Raw genomic sequence first — 15,970 nt, 5'->3', positions numbered from 1 at the left:
CCTACTTCACTATTTCTCCCGCTTTCCTTTCCTTCTGCCTGCATCTTAGGCCTGTGAGTGATTTCTTTCTGTAGGGACATACCACTGGGAAAATGGTGAATTTTATCTTTGGAGACTTTCTTTTCCGTGGCCTTCCCGAAGCCCCTCTCCATGTTAGCATAACATCACCTCTATGCTTCAACAGCCTAAAAGCAAATCTCAGGCACCAGCAGAGCACTTCTTAAACCCCAAATCCATCCCTTTCTAGCCTCTGCCTCATGGGTAATGCTTACTCTCCTTCCAGGAATCAGGGATGTATGTACAATTTTCAGAAACAGAAGTTCAGCCACATTCAGAGGGATTTGTCTTACTTTGGGGTTAGCTGACTGGCTATTGAACGGTGCCTACTGTTGACTCTGAAGTGTAGCTTTGGCTTTTATTGGACCTACTTTAATGCCATCCTGGCATTTATTACACAATGAAACAAAATGTTTTAAGAGTCTATAATATGCTCGACACTCAAGATTAGTATTCAGAAAGCAAAAATAAAAAGATATTGTCTCTAGATGGTCTCTGTCTCCTGAGACCAGAAACTGATCCTTCTCAAAGCTGATTATTCAGTGAACAATATCTTTCTAGATATGATTACATATCAAAAATTAATATAAAATTTGAAATTTTCACCTTTCTAATCAAAAGTAGTGCACACATATTTAAATTGAAGAATGAATATATATATTTTAATCTTCAGGAATATAAGAATAATGTTGACAAACTTATGAGTGAAATGAAAATCAAAGAGGAAGGACATAAGGCAGAAATAAAGAAACTTTATCAGGATATGCAGAAAAAAAGTAAGTTTTTAATTTACTGAGTTCTAAGATATAAAACAGTTCAGATGCATATGTAAACTTTTTTCAGTAACAACCAGTATTCTTGAGTGAACACTGCCTTGAGATATTTTAATTTAGATTTTATACCTAAATTATGTGATATAAATTACATGTCTAAATTGTATTCATGATGTTTGCACCTAATATTTAATATGAAACAATGTCCTTATAAAATTGATATAAAATGTATAATTCATAACTTGGATATTTATATGCTCATGTATTGAATATCATTTCACTAATGGAATTTTTTTCAGTAAAGCAGATCTTATGAACCTGTGTTGCGCATTAACTACTTTATAAGGGTATTAAAAATCTTTTTTAATGAGACTATATTTGTGCACATCATATGCAAAAATCAACTTGAAATGGACGACTGGTCTAAATGTAAGCCTACATCTATAAAACTGCAAAAAAAGTGCATAGAAGATAATCTTTGCAACCTTGAGTTAGGCACAACTTCTTGGAAAGAAACAAAAGGTAAAAATAGCCCAGCCGGCGTGGCTCAGTGGTTGAGCATCAACCTATGATCCAGGAGATCGAGGTTTGACTCTCAGTCAGGGCACATGCCCAGTTTGGGGCTCGATCCCCAGTGGAATATGTGCAGGAGGCAGCTGACCATTGATGTTCCTATCTATCTATCTTCCTCTCCCTGAAATCAATAAAGATGTATTTTTTAAAAAATAAAAAAACAAATAATATAGAATAAATTCTAAATTGAACTTCATCAAAATTATTAACTTCTGTCCAACATTGTTGATAAGATGAGAAGACAGGCCAAAGACTGGAAGGGAACACTTGCAAATCCATATGTGCTTAAGGACTTGCACCCACAATATAAAAGAACCCTAACAACTCAGTAAGAAGGCAAACATCCCAACAAAAAAACGGGCAAACGTCTGAGCAGCACTTCCCCCGAGGTGTACAGATGGAAAATAAGCACATGAAAACATGTTCAACATAATTAGTAAGGAGGAAAATGCTAATTAAAACCACAGTGAGGTACCATTTTGAGCCATTAGAACACCTAAAATGTTAAGCAAAAAAAACTTTCAATATCAAGTACTGATGAGGATGTGGAGCAGCGGGAACTCTGATGCCTCAGTGGTGGGATTGTGACTTTACACAGCCGCTTAAGGAAGAGTCTGCAATTTCCTCTGGTCCACAAGGAGCAGATAGAAAACCCCTATGTGTCTGTAAGTTATTTCTGAGTAACCTGTGGATCAACGTAGAAATCCTAAAGTTTTGAACTGAATTACGTAGACTGTATCAAAACTGTGGGACAGAGATAAAGCTGTGTTTATGGCTTAAATTCAAATGTTGGAAAATATTTAAATCAATTATCTAAATACCTATATCAAGAAGTAGGGGGAAATATCAAATCAAGCCTGAAGAAATTAGGAAGAGAGAAGTCAGGTATTGATGAAATTACAAACACAAAGAATCAGACCCCAAAATTTTTGAAAAACCTAATAATTCCCTTCAAGACTAATCAAGAAAAAAATGGACAAAGTACAGTTAATCAGTATCAGAAATGTTAAAAGAGAAAATCACTTTAAACTTTAAAAAATGAAAGAACTCCTTAATTGCGTAAGCAAACATCTTTATGCCAATAATTTTGAAATTTTTGATGAATTGGACATTTTTGAAGATAAAAAGTAACACAAGAAGAAACAAAACCTGAATTGTTCTATCTCTATTAAAGAAACTACATCTCTAATAAATATTTTTCCCACAAAGAAAACTCCAGGCTCAGATGGCTTTCCTGGTGAAAGTCTATCAAACATTCCAGGAAAATTAAAGCGAGTCTTACACAAACTCTTTCAGGGCATGAACAAGCTAACGAGAGGAGACAGGTTCCCAGTTCATTTCACAAGGCCAGCATAATCTTGTTAATAAAAGCTTCCAGGGAAATTACGATAAAGAAAATCACACACCTGTCCTCTAACGTAGCTGAAGATGTTGTCATCACAACTTCCATGCATTACGTCTTCAACAGGGCTGCCTCTAGGCACATAACGAGACCAGGTGGAGGTCAGTGTCTCTAAGTTTGGGGTAGTTAAACACATTCTTCTAGCCTTTGCCTCATCCCAGGCTGAGATGCGGCCTTAGTACTAGACTGCTGCTAAATCCTGGATATGGGTAAGGTTGACTGGTGAAGATGGGAAAAGAGCTTCTAGACAAAGAGAAAATAAAAACTGAGACATACAGAAGGGGAGACATGGGGCACTCTAGGGACTCATAGTCCACTCCCTACCTTCTCTTTGCACTACACAGAAAGGTTCAGCAAGAGAAAGGCCAAAACTGGGTAAGTCTGGATTCTTTGTAACCTCTTGAAGTGTCTGGCTGAGGAAATGGGAAGTGATTGAAGGTTTCTGAGCCAGTGATGGCCATGCTTAGAGGTCTGCTTTAGGAAGACAGGGTAGAGAGTCTAGACACAGAGTCCAACTGAGGACAAGTAAGGCCTGAAACTAAGTAGGTAGGTATTGCATTAGTTGTGGATGGAGGCCCCTTACCCAGGGGGCTTCGTAGACTAATAAACTCTTTCCTTTCTCCCTAAATCCAAAGATTTCCTTGAGGCTCCCATCTTGGGTGCCATGGTGTTATTTATAGGGATAGGAAAACTGAGGGAACAGGACATTTGATGAAGCACAAAACTATGGTGTGAATATCAGAGAGGCCCAATTTTGTGGAATAGAGGATGGCAGGTGCTTGGTATAGCTCTACAGTCACCCAGGAACTTGGGGTCCTCTGTGCCTAGGAACCCAGGCTTCGTGTCGCTCTTTAAGCACTAAGTCTCCTCTCTGTCCTCTAGGCCACTGACCTTTAGGAGTATAAACTAGGTTCCTTGTTGAGAAGCATTCAGCGGGTGGCTTTAGTGCCTTACGCATTTTGCAAGGGCTTGTCAAAAATATCTAAAGGCTACTATCACATAAACCATTTCTAAAGTACTATATGTTTTTATTAATAAAACTTACTTTCTTGTGGATCATTTAAAATGCTGATGAACTGCAAGATTTTTGGAGCGTTAAGACAAATTAATTTTTATTTTTGTTTTATTCAGTTGAATTAAATGAAGAAAAGAGTAAAGAACTGATGGAGAACATGGCGGCGGAGATCTCAGGGTTAAATGCGAAGTTAAGAATTCAAGAGGCGGAAAAGCAAAGTGAAATCATCAAACTGCAGCTAGAGGTAAGTGTTTAGATGGGTAAATGTGAGGCTGCATCTTTCATCACAGTGTGAGGAATTCGGGAGTAGAAGCAACTATGCAAGGGCTTCTCACACATGTTCTCTGTCATGTGCAAGGCTCAGCGCCACGACCAGGGCTCAGCCCCCACAGCCGGCACTCAGGCCCCCACAACGTATGCTCAGGCCCCCACAACCAGTGCTTAGGCCCCCACAACCAGTGTTCAGGCCTCCATAAGTAGTGCTCAGGCCCCCATAACCAGTGCTCAGGCCCTGACAACAGTCAGCTACACTGCCATTCATCACTTGGCCTGAAGGTGGGGCTCTTCAGTCATTCGAAAGGTCCTGGTTTCCAGAGAAGGTCTTGTTTCCTCTGAGGGGAGGTCAGATAACCCAGGGATTACCTGCATTTTACAGCCTGGGGGGCTCATCACTGTCCCGCGGGGGCGGGGGGGGGGTTCTAATCCTTAACATTACTCCCTCCTTGGCCAAAATGGTGGAACCCTGGTGAACCAACTAGAAATTCCTCTTTCCTTGGAATAAAAAGAGACAAATGTCTCCCTAATGTGTAGAATATCATAGGGGCAGACAAACCAGACTTTAAAAATATATACAAAGGGACTTCAAATAGGGCCCCTCAAAGGCTGAGGTTCCAGTTCTTGGCTGGGAAGCCTTTTCAGTAGGTTGTTTAACCAGATGTCAAAATCTAAAGATATTGATATTTGACAATTTATTTGTTCTTTAAACTTTTTTCTAGATTTTACCAGTCTCCCTTTCCATCATATTTTATCACATTCCCCCAGCCTAACTCCCTCGTGACCTCATGTTGTCATAATTCCCCATTACTGAAGATAGCATACTCTCATGTTCCAGCTAGTTCGGTATCCCTGGGTTCTTGGGGAGGTACAGTGGTGAAACGTGTATGATCACTGAGCAGAAGGGGGTGTGTTGAGGTTGGAGGCTCTTTGCGGCTGCTGCTGCCTTAGGGTCAAGTGTACCCACCACAGAAAGGCTGAGTGGGCAGCTGAGATGCAGAGGCCATCTCAGGATCTGCCACCTCTTCCATCCCCTTGGCTGGGTGGGCCTGTTATGTGCTATCTGGGCCCTGTTGGCTGGAGCCTGTTGTGTGGCTGACAGAACTCTTTCTGCTGTTTATTTTCATTGTCAGAATCCATTTCTCTCCCCAAACCAGAACACAGCCTCAGAGAGTTTCTTGGTATTCCATGGGGAGGCCACACTAAACTCACCTGAAGGGAAATACTATGATGGAAGATTTTGCAAAAGCGTGACCTGTAATGGCCTAATGAGAACTTTTTACCCCATTCAGTGTAATGTCAAACCAGCAGAGGATTTGATGGATTATATTTATATTTATGGAGACAGTTGTTTCTAATTGTTTAACTAGAATGTTCTCAGTAACTTTGTTTTTAAATTTCATTCAGTTTGATGCCAGACTAGCAAGAGTTCAAACTAAATCAGAATCATGTCTGGGTCCTGCTGCTTTGCTGCAGAGTATCTACAGGAGGGTATGTATGCTTTTCTTCCATGGCGGCTGCTTAAGAAAATAAAACATTTTAGTGTGTGTGTTTTTCATAAAAGTTGGCTAATATTTACTAGCAATATACTTAATTTTTCTTAAAATATATCAGACAGAAAGGTACTAGATTTTGAATAATCTTTAAAGGTTACTTTCCATTTAAACTAGTAAATCTTAGTGGTTCATAAAAACCTAGAGAAGTAGCCTGGCCGGCGTGGCTCAGCGGTTGAGCATCAACCTAGGATCCAGGAGATGGAGGTTTGATTCCTGGTCAGGGCCCATGCCGGGTTGCGGGCTTGAGCCCCAGTCGGCGGCGTGCAGGAGGCAGCTGATCAATGACTCTCATCATTGATGATTCTATCTCTCTCTCGCCCTCTCCCTTCCTCTCTCTGAAATCAATAAAGATATATTTAAGAAAAAAACACAACATAGAGAAGTCCTCTGGCTCTGGATTGTCTAAAGAATCCCGTAATGTATTTTGAACTAACGTTGACTGACTTCTGAAGCTGCCTAGGCCCCGGGTAGCTTCTTTTTGTTCACCTTTTTTACGCTTTACAACTTCAGGCTCTAGAGGGAGAAGGGAACAAACTAAAACAAGTGGTGCCAATGTGTGTTTTGCATCCTTAGACCAGATTTACCCCATTAAGTCCCACAAAAATAAAATTATACTTTTCAAAGTAAGATTTTTTTTAACACCACTTTTACTTAAACTAGAAGTTTAGTTTTTGTTGTTGCTTTGTTGTTTCTTGTACTTAATCTTATTTCTGGATTGTAATAAAATTTTTCTGCTTCATTTAGAAGCTTCAACATCTTCAAGAGGAAAAAAACAAGGAGATTGCAGCTCTCCGCAACACCATTTGCGAGTTAGAGCAACGCCTCTCTGTCGGCAAAGATCCTCACCTCAAACGCAGGCGGTTTTAAGTATAGCAGTGAATTCATTTGTTGCTATTTAATTTCTTTAAAAGCAGTTGAAAAATTTACTTCTGTTAATATAACATGCTACCTAAATAATGACAATGAAAGAGACAGCTTTAAACTTTTTAAATTGAGTTTATTGAAATAAATTCACACTTTGGCCAACTGTGTCCTGAATTCTTGCTTAGTAGTATTAACCACAAAGGAGTTCAGGTTCCTAGGACTTAGTTTACCTATTGAACCATCATTGACTGTGGAAATACTGTTTAAGCAAGAGACAGACATTCTTTTATCTTTCCCCTTGTTTCTTTCTTTCATGACAGGTATTCTCAAGGTTTACCTGGCATTGTATCCAACTCCTTAAAGAAAACAACAGATAAAGGCTTCTTTCATAGGCGATAGTGAAAATCAAGATTTGAGTCTTAGATATAAAAAAGTATAAATGGATATTTAAAATGTAGTCCTAGCAAAATACTCATATGTGAAGTATTTCTGGATCTCAAAAGACAGCATTCACTCCTTCCTTTAAAGGTTTAATCTGTTAAAACTGTCAGGTTAAAAAGACATAGGTAATACCGTTTTGAGAATGAAAAGTGGAAATAGGTCTTTGTTGTCCTTCCTCCGCTCTAGATTGCTGGCTGTCCAACAGGAGCCCCTAGGTCATAGTTTCTGCTCCTGTTCTCATTAATGCAAGTAGAGCGCTGGAGAGAGGACAAGAAAGAGTGTCGGCCGAGCGCCGCAATCACCTTCCAGTTGCCCTTCAACAACAAAAATGGTTTGGGTTAAATTTTTCTTTGGCATAAATCTTAAAATTTGAAAGCCAGTATAGTAGGTTTCTTCATGTTTGCACAAAACCAATTCCTATTTTTTTTATCATAGGTAGCTTATAAAATGCTAAGTGAAATGGTATCTAGACTGACTTGGGAGTAGATCCTATTTTAAATGTTTAGTTGGAAGGTCATTGTCACATTTCTCCCTCAGTTTTTCAGCTTCAGCTGGTGCTGGCCTCTGTGGGCTCGGGCTGCTGACCCACCTGTCAGGCAGCGGGAGGCAAACGTCACTGTCAAGACTCAATGACATTCGCCTCTGCCCAGAGTCCCTGTCAGCTACATAAAGAGGGGAGGCTTTCTCTACACTGTCAGGTGATTGCAGACCCTGTGTGTTCAAATACCAGGTGGCGACAATGTCAGCATCAGCTGCTGGGGGCTAACTCTGAATCTTTGGGCAACTGTCAGAGTAACTGATTTATACACTTCCTCCCTCAGAGTTTCCTCTGTGAAGAAGAGGAGGGTAACGTTTCACCTCCTGACATATCTCAGTGCACTGGGTGACCCTGTCCCTGGGGGCCCTTGAGCTTCTGGTGGTTCAGAGGGCCTGGAGAGGGGGCGGGCTCAGATTCGTTTGGTGCTTCTGGCTGCTGATTGTCTGCAAGCTGGCCGATCCCAGTGTGTTCGTGCCCGTGCCTGTGATAGTGATGTCGGTGATGATGGTGATGATGGTTATGGTGATGGGGCTGTGGCCCCGGAGCCTCTGTTGTGCTTTTCTCAAAAGCCAAAGATGCATTCTTACAGAAGTCTTCATCTTCCAGGGTCTGAAACAAATGTATCAACCACTCATTAACACATTTGTAGACTTAGGGGGAATGCATGAAAAGTGATTTGTAGAGCCTGGCCTGTGTGGCTCAGTGGTTGAGCATCAACCCATGAACCAAGAGGTCACTAGTTTAATTCCTGGTCAGACCACATGCCCGAGTTGCAGGCTCGATCCTGAGTAGGCAGCCAATCAATGTTTGTCTCTCATTGATGTTTCTATCTCTCTAATCTTCTCCCTTCCTCTATCTCTAAAATAATCAATAAAAACATTTTTAAATGATCTGCAGAGCTAACATATGTGAAACCCCTACTAGTTCAATAGGATGGAACTGGCTTTGTGGTTCTAGTATAATACTAGTGGGAAAAGAACCTGATGTTAATCTTAACACCTAGACTTTTTTTAAAGCTTGATTCCCACCTATATCTAATGATAGAACATTTTGAAAATAGATAAAATAGAGTGATACAATTGAAGCTCAACAGTTCACCTCAGCTTTATACTAGTTAAATCAGTAACAGAATTCAAATTTTCGTTTTCTTATCAAGAGCATTTCCTAAATTTTCAAGAATTCCGAAGAACTTGAGAGATATATAAGGTTTAAAAAGAAAGTCAAACCACCGTATTTAAGTCTGCAGAAGCAAAACAAAATAAACTGGTTAAAAGAACTTAAATCAGTTGCAGTCGAGTCAACCAAATATCAAATCCTAAAATCAGTTGCCCTGCACGGAACCTTCCGCACCCGTGTCAACTGCAGGGCGCAGACAGCGTCCGGGCGCCGTGGAGAAGCCGGCAGCCGCGCTCCCCTGGCACCGCGGGCTCCCTGGGCCCGTCCGTTCGGGCCCTGCTGGGCTTAGGCTCTGCTGTGGCTGTGCTCGTGGTCGACCACGCCCAGGCTGTTACACTAACGTGACTGCCCAGGATGTTACACTAATGTGACTGATGACGTTGGCCGAGTTCTCGGAGCACTTTCACTCTCCCAACATCACTTGGTGGCAACTGCAATATGTGATCTATGTTTTTTATTTTCTAAAACCCTTCCAGGTAAAAGTGGCAATGTGGGTCTTGAAAAGATGTTTTAAATATAGGCTACATGGCAAGAAGTATGCATAATTATAAAAATTACTGTTTATTTTTAGTATACCAACAGAAACACTAATTAGCTAATTGGTCATGAAACATTAACTTATTTCAATAACTCTTAAAAGACTTCCTCTTTCCTCCCAAGAAAATAATTGAGAAAAATACCGTGAAAGAGCAGTTTCCACAATTCTTTCTGCAGTAAACAGTCTTAATGGCCTCTTCCACATACGGGAAATTCAGGATGGAGAACGGCAGGCCGAGGTGATGCACGAGGCGGCCACATCTGGGAACAGAGCAAAGACCAGGTCATTGCAGCGTTTCCTGCACCGTGACCCTACCCGAGCACGGTTTGGAAGAGCGCCGAGTAGGTTCGGTGCTCGCAGAGCTAAGACCCGTCCATGCCGTCAGAAAATGTTCTTCGGCGGGTCTCAGACAAGCTCCCTGGCACCCAGACCAGCCCAGGCCATAGCAAGACTGCAGCGGGTCTAACACTAGCACTTAGAAAGGTACAGATACATCACTATAAATAATATCAAAACTCTGTACTGTAGCCGCTGTGACTTGGTCAAGTACAATTTTGTAATTGACCTAAAAATTCTACCAATGCGCCAACCACTGACATAAGTTAAGCTCTTTAAATCACATGAGCGTTTGATAGCCACTAGGCAGCACCAAGTCCACCCAAGAAATCACAGCACAACAGAAAAATCCTAGAGTCTTGGATTTACTTAAAAAAACAAAATCTGACGCAACAAAAATTTCAGCACAATGAAAGACATAATTACAACACTGGACACTCTCAAAAAGGGTGGGGTGGAAATGTCCTCGCCCACATTCTCCAGTGTGCACGATTTCCTGTGAATATCAACGCGTTACACTTTGCAGCTGACTAAATTAGAGCTTTGCTGTCCTAAAGGAATGACGTGTAATATTGAAAATAGAGAGATCAAGGAGGGCTTAGGCCCAGGCCGAGTCTGGCTCACCATCTCTGAAGAACCAAAAGAAAACCGCGCCCACTAGGGATGTGAATAATATCAAATAATAAAATGCAAATGTTTGTTTGTTCAAGGAATGAAAAGCAGATTTGTGCTGGTTATTTGTGCTACATAATTAACAGTTCATAGTTCAAGAATTCAGGTTTGTAGTCTTTAAATTTTTAATTAGAAATAAGCAAGTGGTCTGCAAAGTGTGGTTTGTTTTGTTTTGTTTGAGTGTTTTTTCTTTATTTCTAATGTTGACACTGTTACTTTGCCCCGCCCCTTCACCACACTGTTGCCTGTGGTTATGCAGACATGCCCTTTGGCTAATCCCTCCACCTTCTGTCAGCCAGCCCCCCAAAGTGTGGCTGTTCTGCAAAACCCTCAGGTTAGAACCGCATGATACACAAGTCGCTCCTCACTGTGTTTAACCAGAAGCCAGTTTACAGGGGGAAGTAGAGTCAGTCTTCTTTATTTCCCTACTGAAGTGCTGAATTATGTAAAAGTCATTTCAAAAATACCAGAACCAAATATTTTAATGGGCTCACTTTGAAACTAAGTACTTGGTAAAAAAATAAAAACAGGTGTCTTAACTTAAATCACTTATTATTAAATTAAATACAAAGCAGGTATCTGTTCATTTCTGGTGCTGTGTGTGTACACACCTGTCATATACGAGGAAGTCATCTTTATTTCCATTTAAGAGAGTCCAGACATCTGTTTGGTTTTCTTCTTGTTGATAAACAGGAATGTGCTCTGAAACCTTACTTTTAAGATCCATATATTTTGATCGAGAAGAGATTCCTTGATGATTGACAACAATATAGGAAATGTTAGAAAAACCTTCTTTCTCCAGTTTTACTCGCAGGTCTTCCAAACTAAAATATTTGGGAAAGATACAAAAAAAAAAAAAAAAAAAGAATGAACTCATTTTAATTTTATTGGTGACTTTTCTCTTTCTCCTCTGTTTTCTACAGGAAACACTTTACTACTTTTTACTTACACCCCTTCTTTATATTTTTGTAAGGGACTAAAACTTTCATCTTTTAAATTATTTATTGAGCACTTGTGCTCAGTTAAAACCTTATGGTAAATGCCTGCACAAACATGGCTCATTTCATGCTCAAGTTAATCGTATGATGTGTAAATTTTTAATCCATTTTACAGAGAATTCTACCCAGTAAATATTTGGCAAGTAACCCAACAAGTAGTTTTACGCATATTTGTTATACATGTTTAACAAACTCATATTAATATATATGTTTGTTAAATGACCCAAGGCCTCTGTGGCAAGTCTAATGCTCCTACTGCCGCAAAGCTTCATCTTTGCCACATTGAAATACGAAGGCATTTGCAGGAGTACATTTTAGAACATTTTTGTTACACAAATAATATATATTTAGTAAGACAGTATAAAACACAGGTCAACGAACAGAAGAGAAAATTTTCATAGTCCCAGGAAAACCGCTGTCAGCATGCTCTCTCCTCCTTACACGTTCTATGCAAAGATGTAGTTTTCCCAAAAAGGTGATTTCATAAATATGTCGTTTCTGTTTTTAGTGTGTGTGTGAGTGTGTGTGTGAGTGTGGATGCACGTGCTTCATAGCGTTTCCCTGAAGCAGTCCTGCACCACAGCAAGGATCTCACCTGTGGGCCTGCATGATGCAGAAGGGTCAGCTGGCTTGAAGAAGGGCCACCACGGTCACTGAGCCGTAGGAGTCCAGCATTGGGTCTTGGTCCCCTATGCTCCAGGCCGGAGGCCGCTTACAAGTGGCGCTTTCCCCCTGGCTCTCCGTCCCTCCCCAGGGGAGGAGGCAGAGAGCCAGGGCCAGCCCCAGGCTTCTCCACATTGCCGGGCTTGTCCTGTAAGAGAAGAGCTTTCTGTCATCTTCATGGTGGCGTCAGTCAGGTCTTTCTGTGAATCCAGCATGATTCTCTCTCCTAGAAACATCTAGCCGTGGATTGTCTCCACGTTGCTGGGCTCATTATGTTGGGCCTCCACGCGCCAAATTTCCTTTATGGTGGGAAGATCAGCCAGAAGCGGGGTAGTGGTCAAAGCCCCCCTTCACTGTCCAGCTGAGCAAGGTGCTTCAGTCCGCACCCCAGGGAGATTCGCCCAAACGGAGCCAGAGGCTTCTCCAGGAGGCGGGACTTGGAAAAAGTTTGAGACTCTGGCCACCAAAACTAAGTAACCCTGCAAACACGTTTGATTTTTGAGCTACGCCAAGTTCTGATGGCTACCTGCCATCCTTGACCAACCTAAGAAAGGAAAGGGCAAGTCGGGGTTCTGCACAGGAATGAAAAGAGCCGGCGTGGAAAGAGCCCAGGGGGGAGGAGGTGGCAGGGAGGGAGCCCGCCACCAGGAGGGCGGCTTGGGCGAGGCCCTCAGCCCCGCAGGTTCCAACCGTCTGTATTTGCAAGCCTCAGGATAGCTCCCTGTAGTTGCTCTTGTTTTTAAAAGCCTAACGCTATGCGGACATCAAAGGGTCTGAATCTCTTCAGGTGTAAAACCAGCTGCCCAAACGTTACTCTGGACCAGTGGGAAAAACCTCAGCAGGGAGCAATCCTGCAGAGCCACCGCCCCCGGTTGCACTGAGTCTCACTGAAATCTCACTCAGCTCCTCTGTTGGCTGCAGACACTTTCCTGTGACCAGAGGGCACGTTCTGGGGTAAAATGACACCCATCTGAGTAGGAAGTTAAACACCCGAGCAGAAATATTCCCAGCAGCAGCGCTGGCCCTCCGCAGAGGGCGACAGATGGAGCAGGTGACTTCAGAGGTGCTAAGAAAGGAGCTGCTTCAGCCGAGCCGAGCAGAGGAAGGAAACCCTTACGGGCGATCGGGCTCGTTTTGATGTGAGACTAAGGAAAGATCAGCACAAAATGCCAGAGCTAGGAAGAGGGCGCCTTTTCAGACGCTGATGTGGGATAAAGAAGGAAAACCATTTTTTATCTGGGGGGCCGCGGAACTGGAAGCTAATAAGTTTCCCAAGTGGGCCCAGAATGAAGAGGGTAACGTCAGATGGATCTGGGCTCTAAGGCACAGCTAGATGTACAGGGTGTGCCCCAAAATGTGTACACCCTTTACAGCCGATCACTCAACTGATGACTCTCTTCAGATTTAACCCATTGGAATTAATAATTATTCAAAGTGTGTATACATTTTGGGGGGGCCACCCTGTAGATGGGACCTTATGGAACCTGGTTCTCTCACATTTACCACAACCTTCCTACTTATATTTCAGGATAAGAGCCTAACTAAAGGGGGGGGGGTAGTAAGAGAATAAATTAAATAATGTATTAAGGCCATCCCAACTATTACAACATTTTAAAAATTCTAATATTTAAAGGAGAAGATTTATCTAGATGAAATCTAGGGAATTTCTTTAGTAGTGTTTGTATTGATGATGTAATTATCCTTATAGCTACCATTTATTGAGCATTTATAAAACTACATGCAGGGGGTGCTAATTGTCCGCGTCCTGGCCGTTCATCCTGACAGCTGCGTGAGCGTTACCCCCGTTGCAGCTGAGCCCATGGCTAAGAGAGATTCTGGGCATCTACAGAGACAGTAAGTCCCAAGGGAGACAGGATCCAGACCAGCTCTGCTGACCCCAAGGCATGACCGCTGAGCTAGTCAGGCAGTGGCGGCTTCTGGACCGTGTCCTAACTACCTGCAGTCACTAGCAGCCGGGCTGTTCGTTCGTGTGGTTAGGCCCTAGAACGGCAAAGAGAACTTTAAAATCACTCAGGCTGTTTCGTTTCTTACTGGAACGGCTAGATTCATCCCTACCTCCTGGAATAGAAACTCAGCAATGACAGAGCCTTCCTCCTGAATTCAGCGCTTGGTTCTCTCACGGCCGAGCAGCGGGCATAAACGGAAAGGCTGTTTCACTCCTTTCCCTGTTTTTCGGTGGAAAAATAAGCCATCGGCAGAGGGTAGTGAATTAGAGAGGACGCGTTCAGATTTTTCTCTGCCGTCGTAACCGACAGGCTGCTCAACTGTGTTTATTTAAGACCATTTTTTTACATAATAGGCTTTTGACTATTATTACAGCCGTCAGCTCCACAAACAGAATGAAGATACATAACGACACTGGATTTACTGGCAGCTGATCCAGTAACAGTTAGAAAGCAGTTAAGATTTCACTAATCTCATCACAAAACCCAGGTCTGTTGGCCACACACAGACCCACAGTTGTTTAAAATCCCCCTTTAAAGGGCAGGAGGCGCAGGACCTTTGCGCCTCCTCCTCCTGGAACTTCGGATGGGCCGAGGCCCCCCTCACTGCCCTGAAAGCCCCGGCTCGCCACTTACACTGCGGGACGGGAGGGGACGGGACGGGACCGGCGCCCAGCCCCAGAGCACCGATGCCGCCAGCTGCGCCTCTTGCAGGGCTGGCCATTCCTGCACCGGGGACCGAACCTGCTCTCCCTTCTTTTCTTTCTTTTCTGAAACGCTGCAGGGAAATATCCCGGGACATTTCTCCCTCGCTGTAGAATGGCCACACTTTGTCCCTGCTCTTCAACTCCACGGCTGCTTTTGCCCTTTAGAGGCCTCACTGCGTCTTTCAGTGGGAGATACTTGAGCTTGAACCCGCACTATCGCCTGTAGGACATCAGGACTCTGCAGAGCCCAAGCGCTGGGCTCCTCCCGCCTCCCCTGCTCCCAGCTGCGAGCCCAGCGGTGCCCAGCGGTGCCCAGGGAGAAACCCCCGCGTGCAATGCGCCCACCAGAGCCCCCCCACCCCCATCCTGCAGGGCGTGTTTAGTTTCTCCTAAAATCTAGCCCAAAAGGAGAGAAACGCTTTATCAGGTTCAAAACCATCTCACGTACGAAACTCTAAGAGACGCGGGTATTGGAAAGGCAGGGCCCCCACTTACACAAGCAGGCCTCGGGCGGGGCTGTCCTTCCTCCTCGCTCCGCAGCGGGCTCCTGCAGGCCGGGGCCTCGGTACTTATAGTCCTGTTGTTTACCCCGCCCCGCTCCTGTCCCAAGGCCAGCTCTGGGCCGTGACCTTGTCCCCAGGGCAAACCCCTGAGCTGACGGAGACAATCAACTCCAAAGCTAGCAGCGGGCACGGCCCCAGCCTGGGCGCAGAGTTGGTGGGAGTTTCTGATTTATCCCTTCTTTTCAGACACCCCAGTGTGTGGGATCTAATGGTACGGTCGGGGCGGGAGGAGGGGCTCAGGGGAGAGGGACCGGGAAGAGCACTTGCTGAGCCAGCAAGTTAAGCTGCTGATTTTTAAAAAAAGAAAAAAAGAACCTTTTTTCCCTTTCGCTTAGCAGCAGCCAAGCCTAAGCCGGCTGCGAGCCATCCGCTAGAATCACCTGCTGCTGTCACCAAGCGGCTGGGGCGGCCTCGCTGTGTACCTCCCGAATCTGGGGGGGCCCCGCGGGGCCTCTACTCCGTCCTTCTGCACCCCCCACCTGAGGGAGACCGAGCCTCACCCCGTTCTCTCAAAGCCCTACCCCTGGAGGGCCTGCGCACCCCACAGGCTTTTGGATCGAATGTAAAAATCTTTACAAAATCAGTTCCAAACAAATAAAAGTCAGCAGTGACAGTAGTTGGACATGGAAAAGGGTGTGGACATGTCACGACACAGAAATAAAGTGGAAAATCCCCACTGTCCAGTTCTTCTACATCTTCATAACCGAGTGGTCACGCACGGATTTAACCCATGTTTTCAGCTAGACTCTCACCTTTTATGGCCTCAGGCGGTTTCCGTGGAGAACAGGCCCCTGTGGGTCCAGGATGTGCTTCAAAGAGAGCAGGGCTCTGGGCTGTGGTTTTGTAAATCAGTTCATTAGC

At 43.8% G+C, this 15,970-nt stretch overlaps 2 protein-coding genes across 4 annotated transcripts in view; one reads left to right on the top strand and one right to left on the bottom strand.

Annotated features, from left to right (window-relative positions):
* CCDC152 (coiled-coil domain containing 152) overlaps positions 1 to 6,675 on the top strand; it is a 20,716-nt gene extending 14,041 nt beyond the window's left edge. For both annotated transcript variants that reach the window (XM_087815277.1, XM_016223732.2), the window contains 4 exons: positions 731 to 833; positions 3,937 to 4,064; positions 5,501 to 5,584; positions 6,394 to 6,675. In XM_087815277.1, coding sequence (XP_087671403.1) covers positions 731 to 833; positions 3,937 to 4,064; positions 5,501 to 5,584; positions 6,394 to 6,516 — 438 coding nt within the window. In that variant the 3' untranslated portion in view covers positions 6,517 to 6,675. The remainder of the gene's footprint in view (positions 1 to 730; positions 834 to 3,936; positions 4,065 to 5,500; positions 5,585 to 6,393) is intronic.
* SELENOP (selenoprotein P) lies at positions 6,626 to 15,970 on the bottom strand. Of its 2 annotated transcripts, none has more exons than XM_016223709.2 (5): positions 15,862 to 15,970; positions 11,808 to 12,023; positions 10,826 to 11,038; positions 9,349 to 9,466; positions 6,626 to 8,101 (listed from the first exon to the last, which is right to left on the bottom strand). In XM_016223709.2, the coding sequence occupies exons 2-5, from the start codon at positions 12,008 to 12,010 to the stop codon at positions 7,457 to 7,459; spliced, it is 1,179 nt and encodes a 392-aa protein (XP_016079195.2). In that variant the 5' UTR covers positions 12,011 to 12,023; positions 15,862 to 15,970; the 3' UTR covers positions 6,626 to 7,456. The 2 variants fall into 2 exon arrangements, with proteins under 2 accessions (XP_016079195.2, XP_016079186.2); XM_016223700.2 differs by lacking the exon at positions 15,862 to 15,970 and adding an exon at positions 15,042 to 15,293.

Source organism: Miniopterus natalensis, chromosome 3, assembly GCF_054644295.1.
Source record: "Miniopterus natalensis isolate mMinNat1 chromosome 3, mMinNat1.hap1, whole genome shotgun sequence".
Taxonomy (NCBI): domain Eukaryota; kingdom Metazoa; phylum Chordata; class Mammalia; order Chiroptera; family Miniopteridae; genus Miniopterus; species Miniopterus natalensis.
This window is presented reverse-complemented; position numbering and strand designations above follow the sequence as displayed.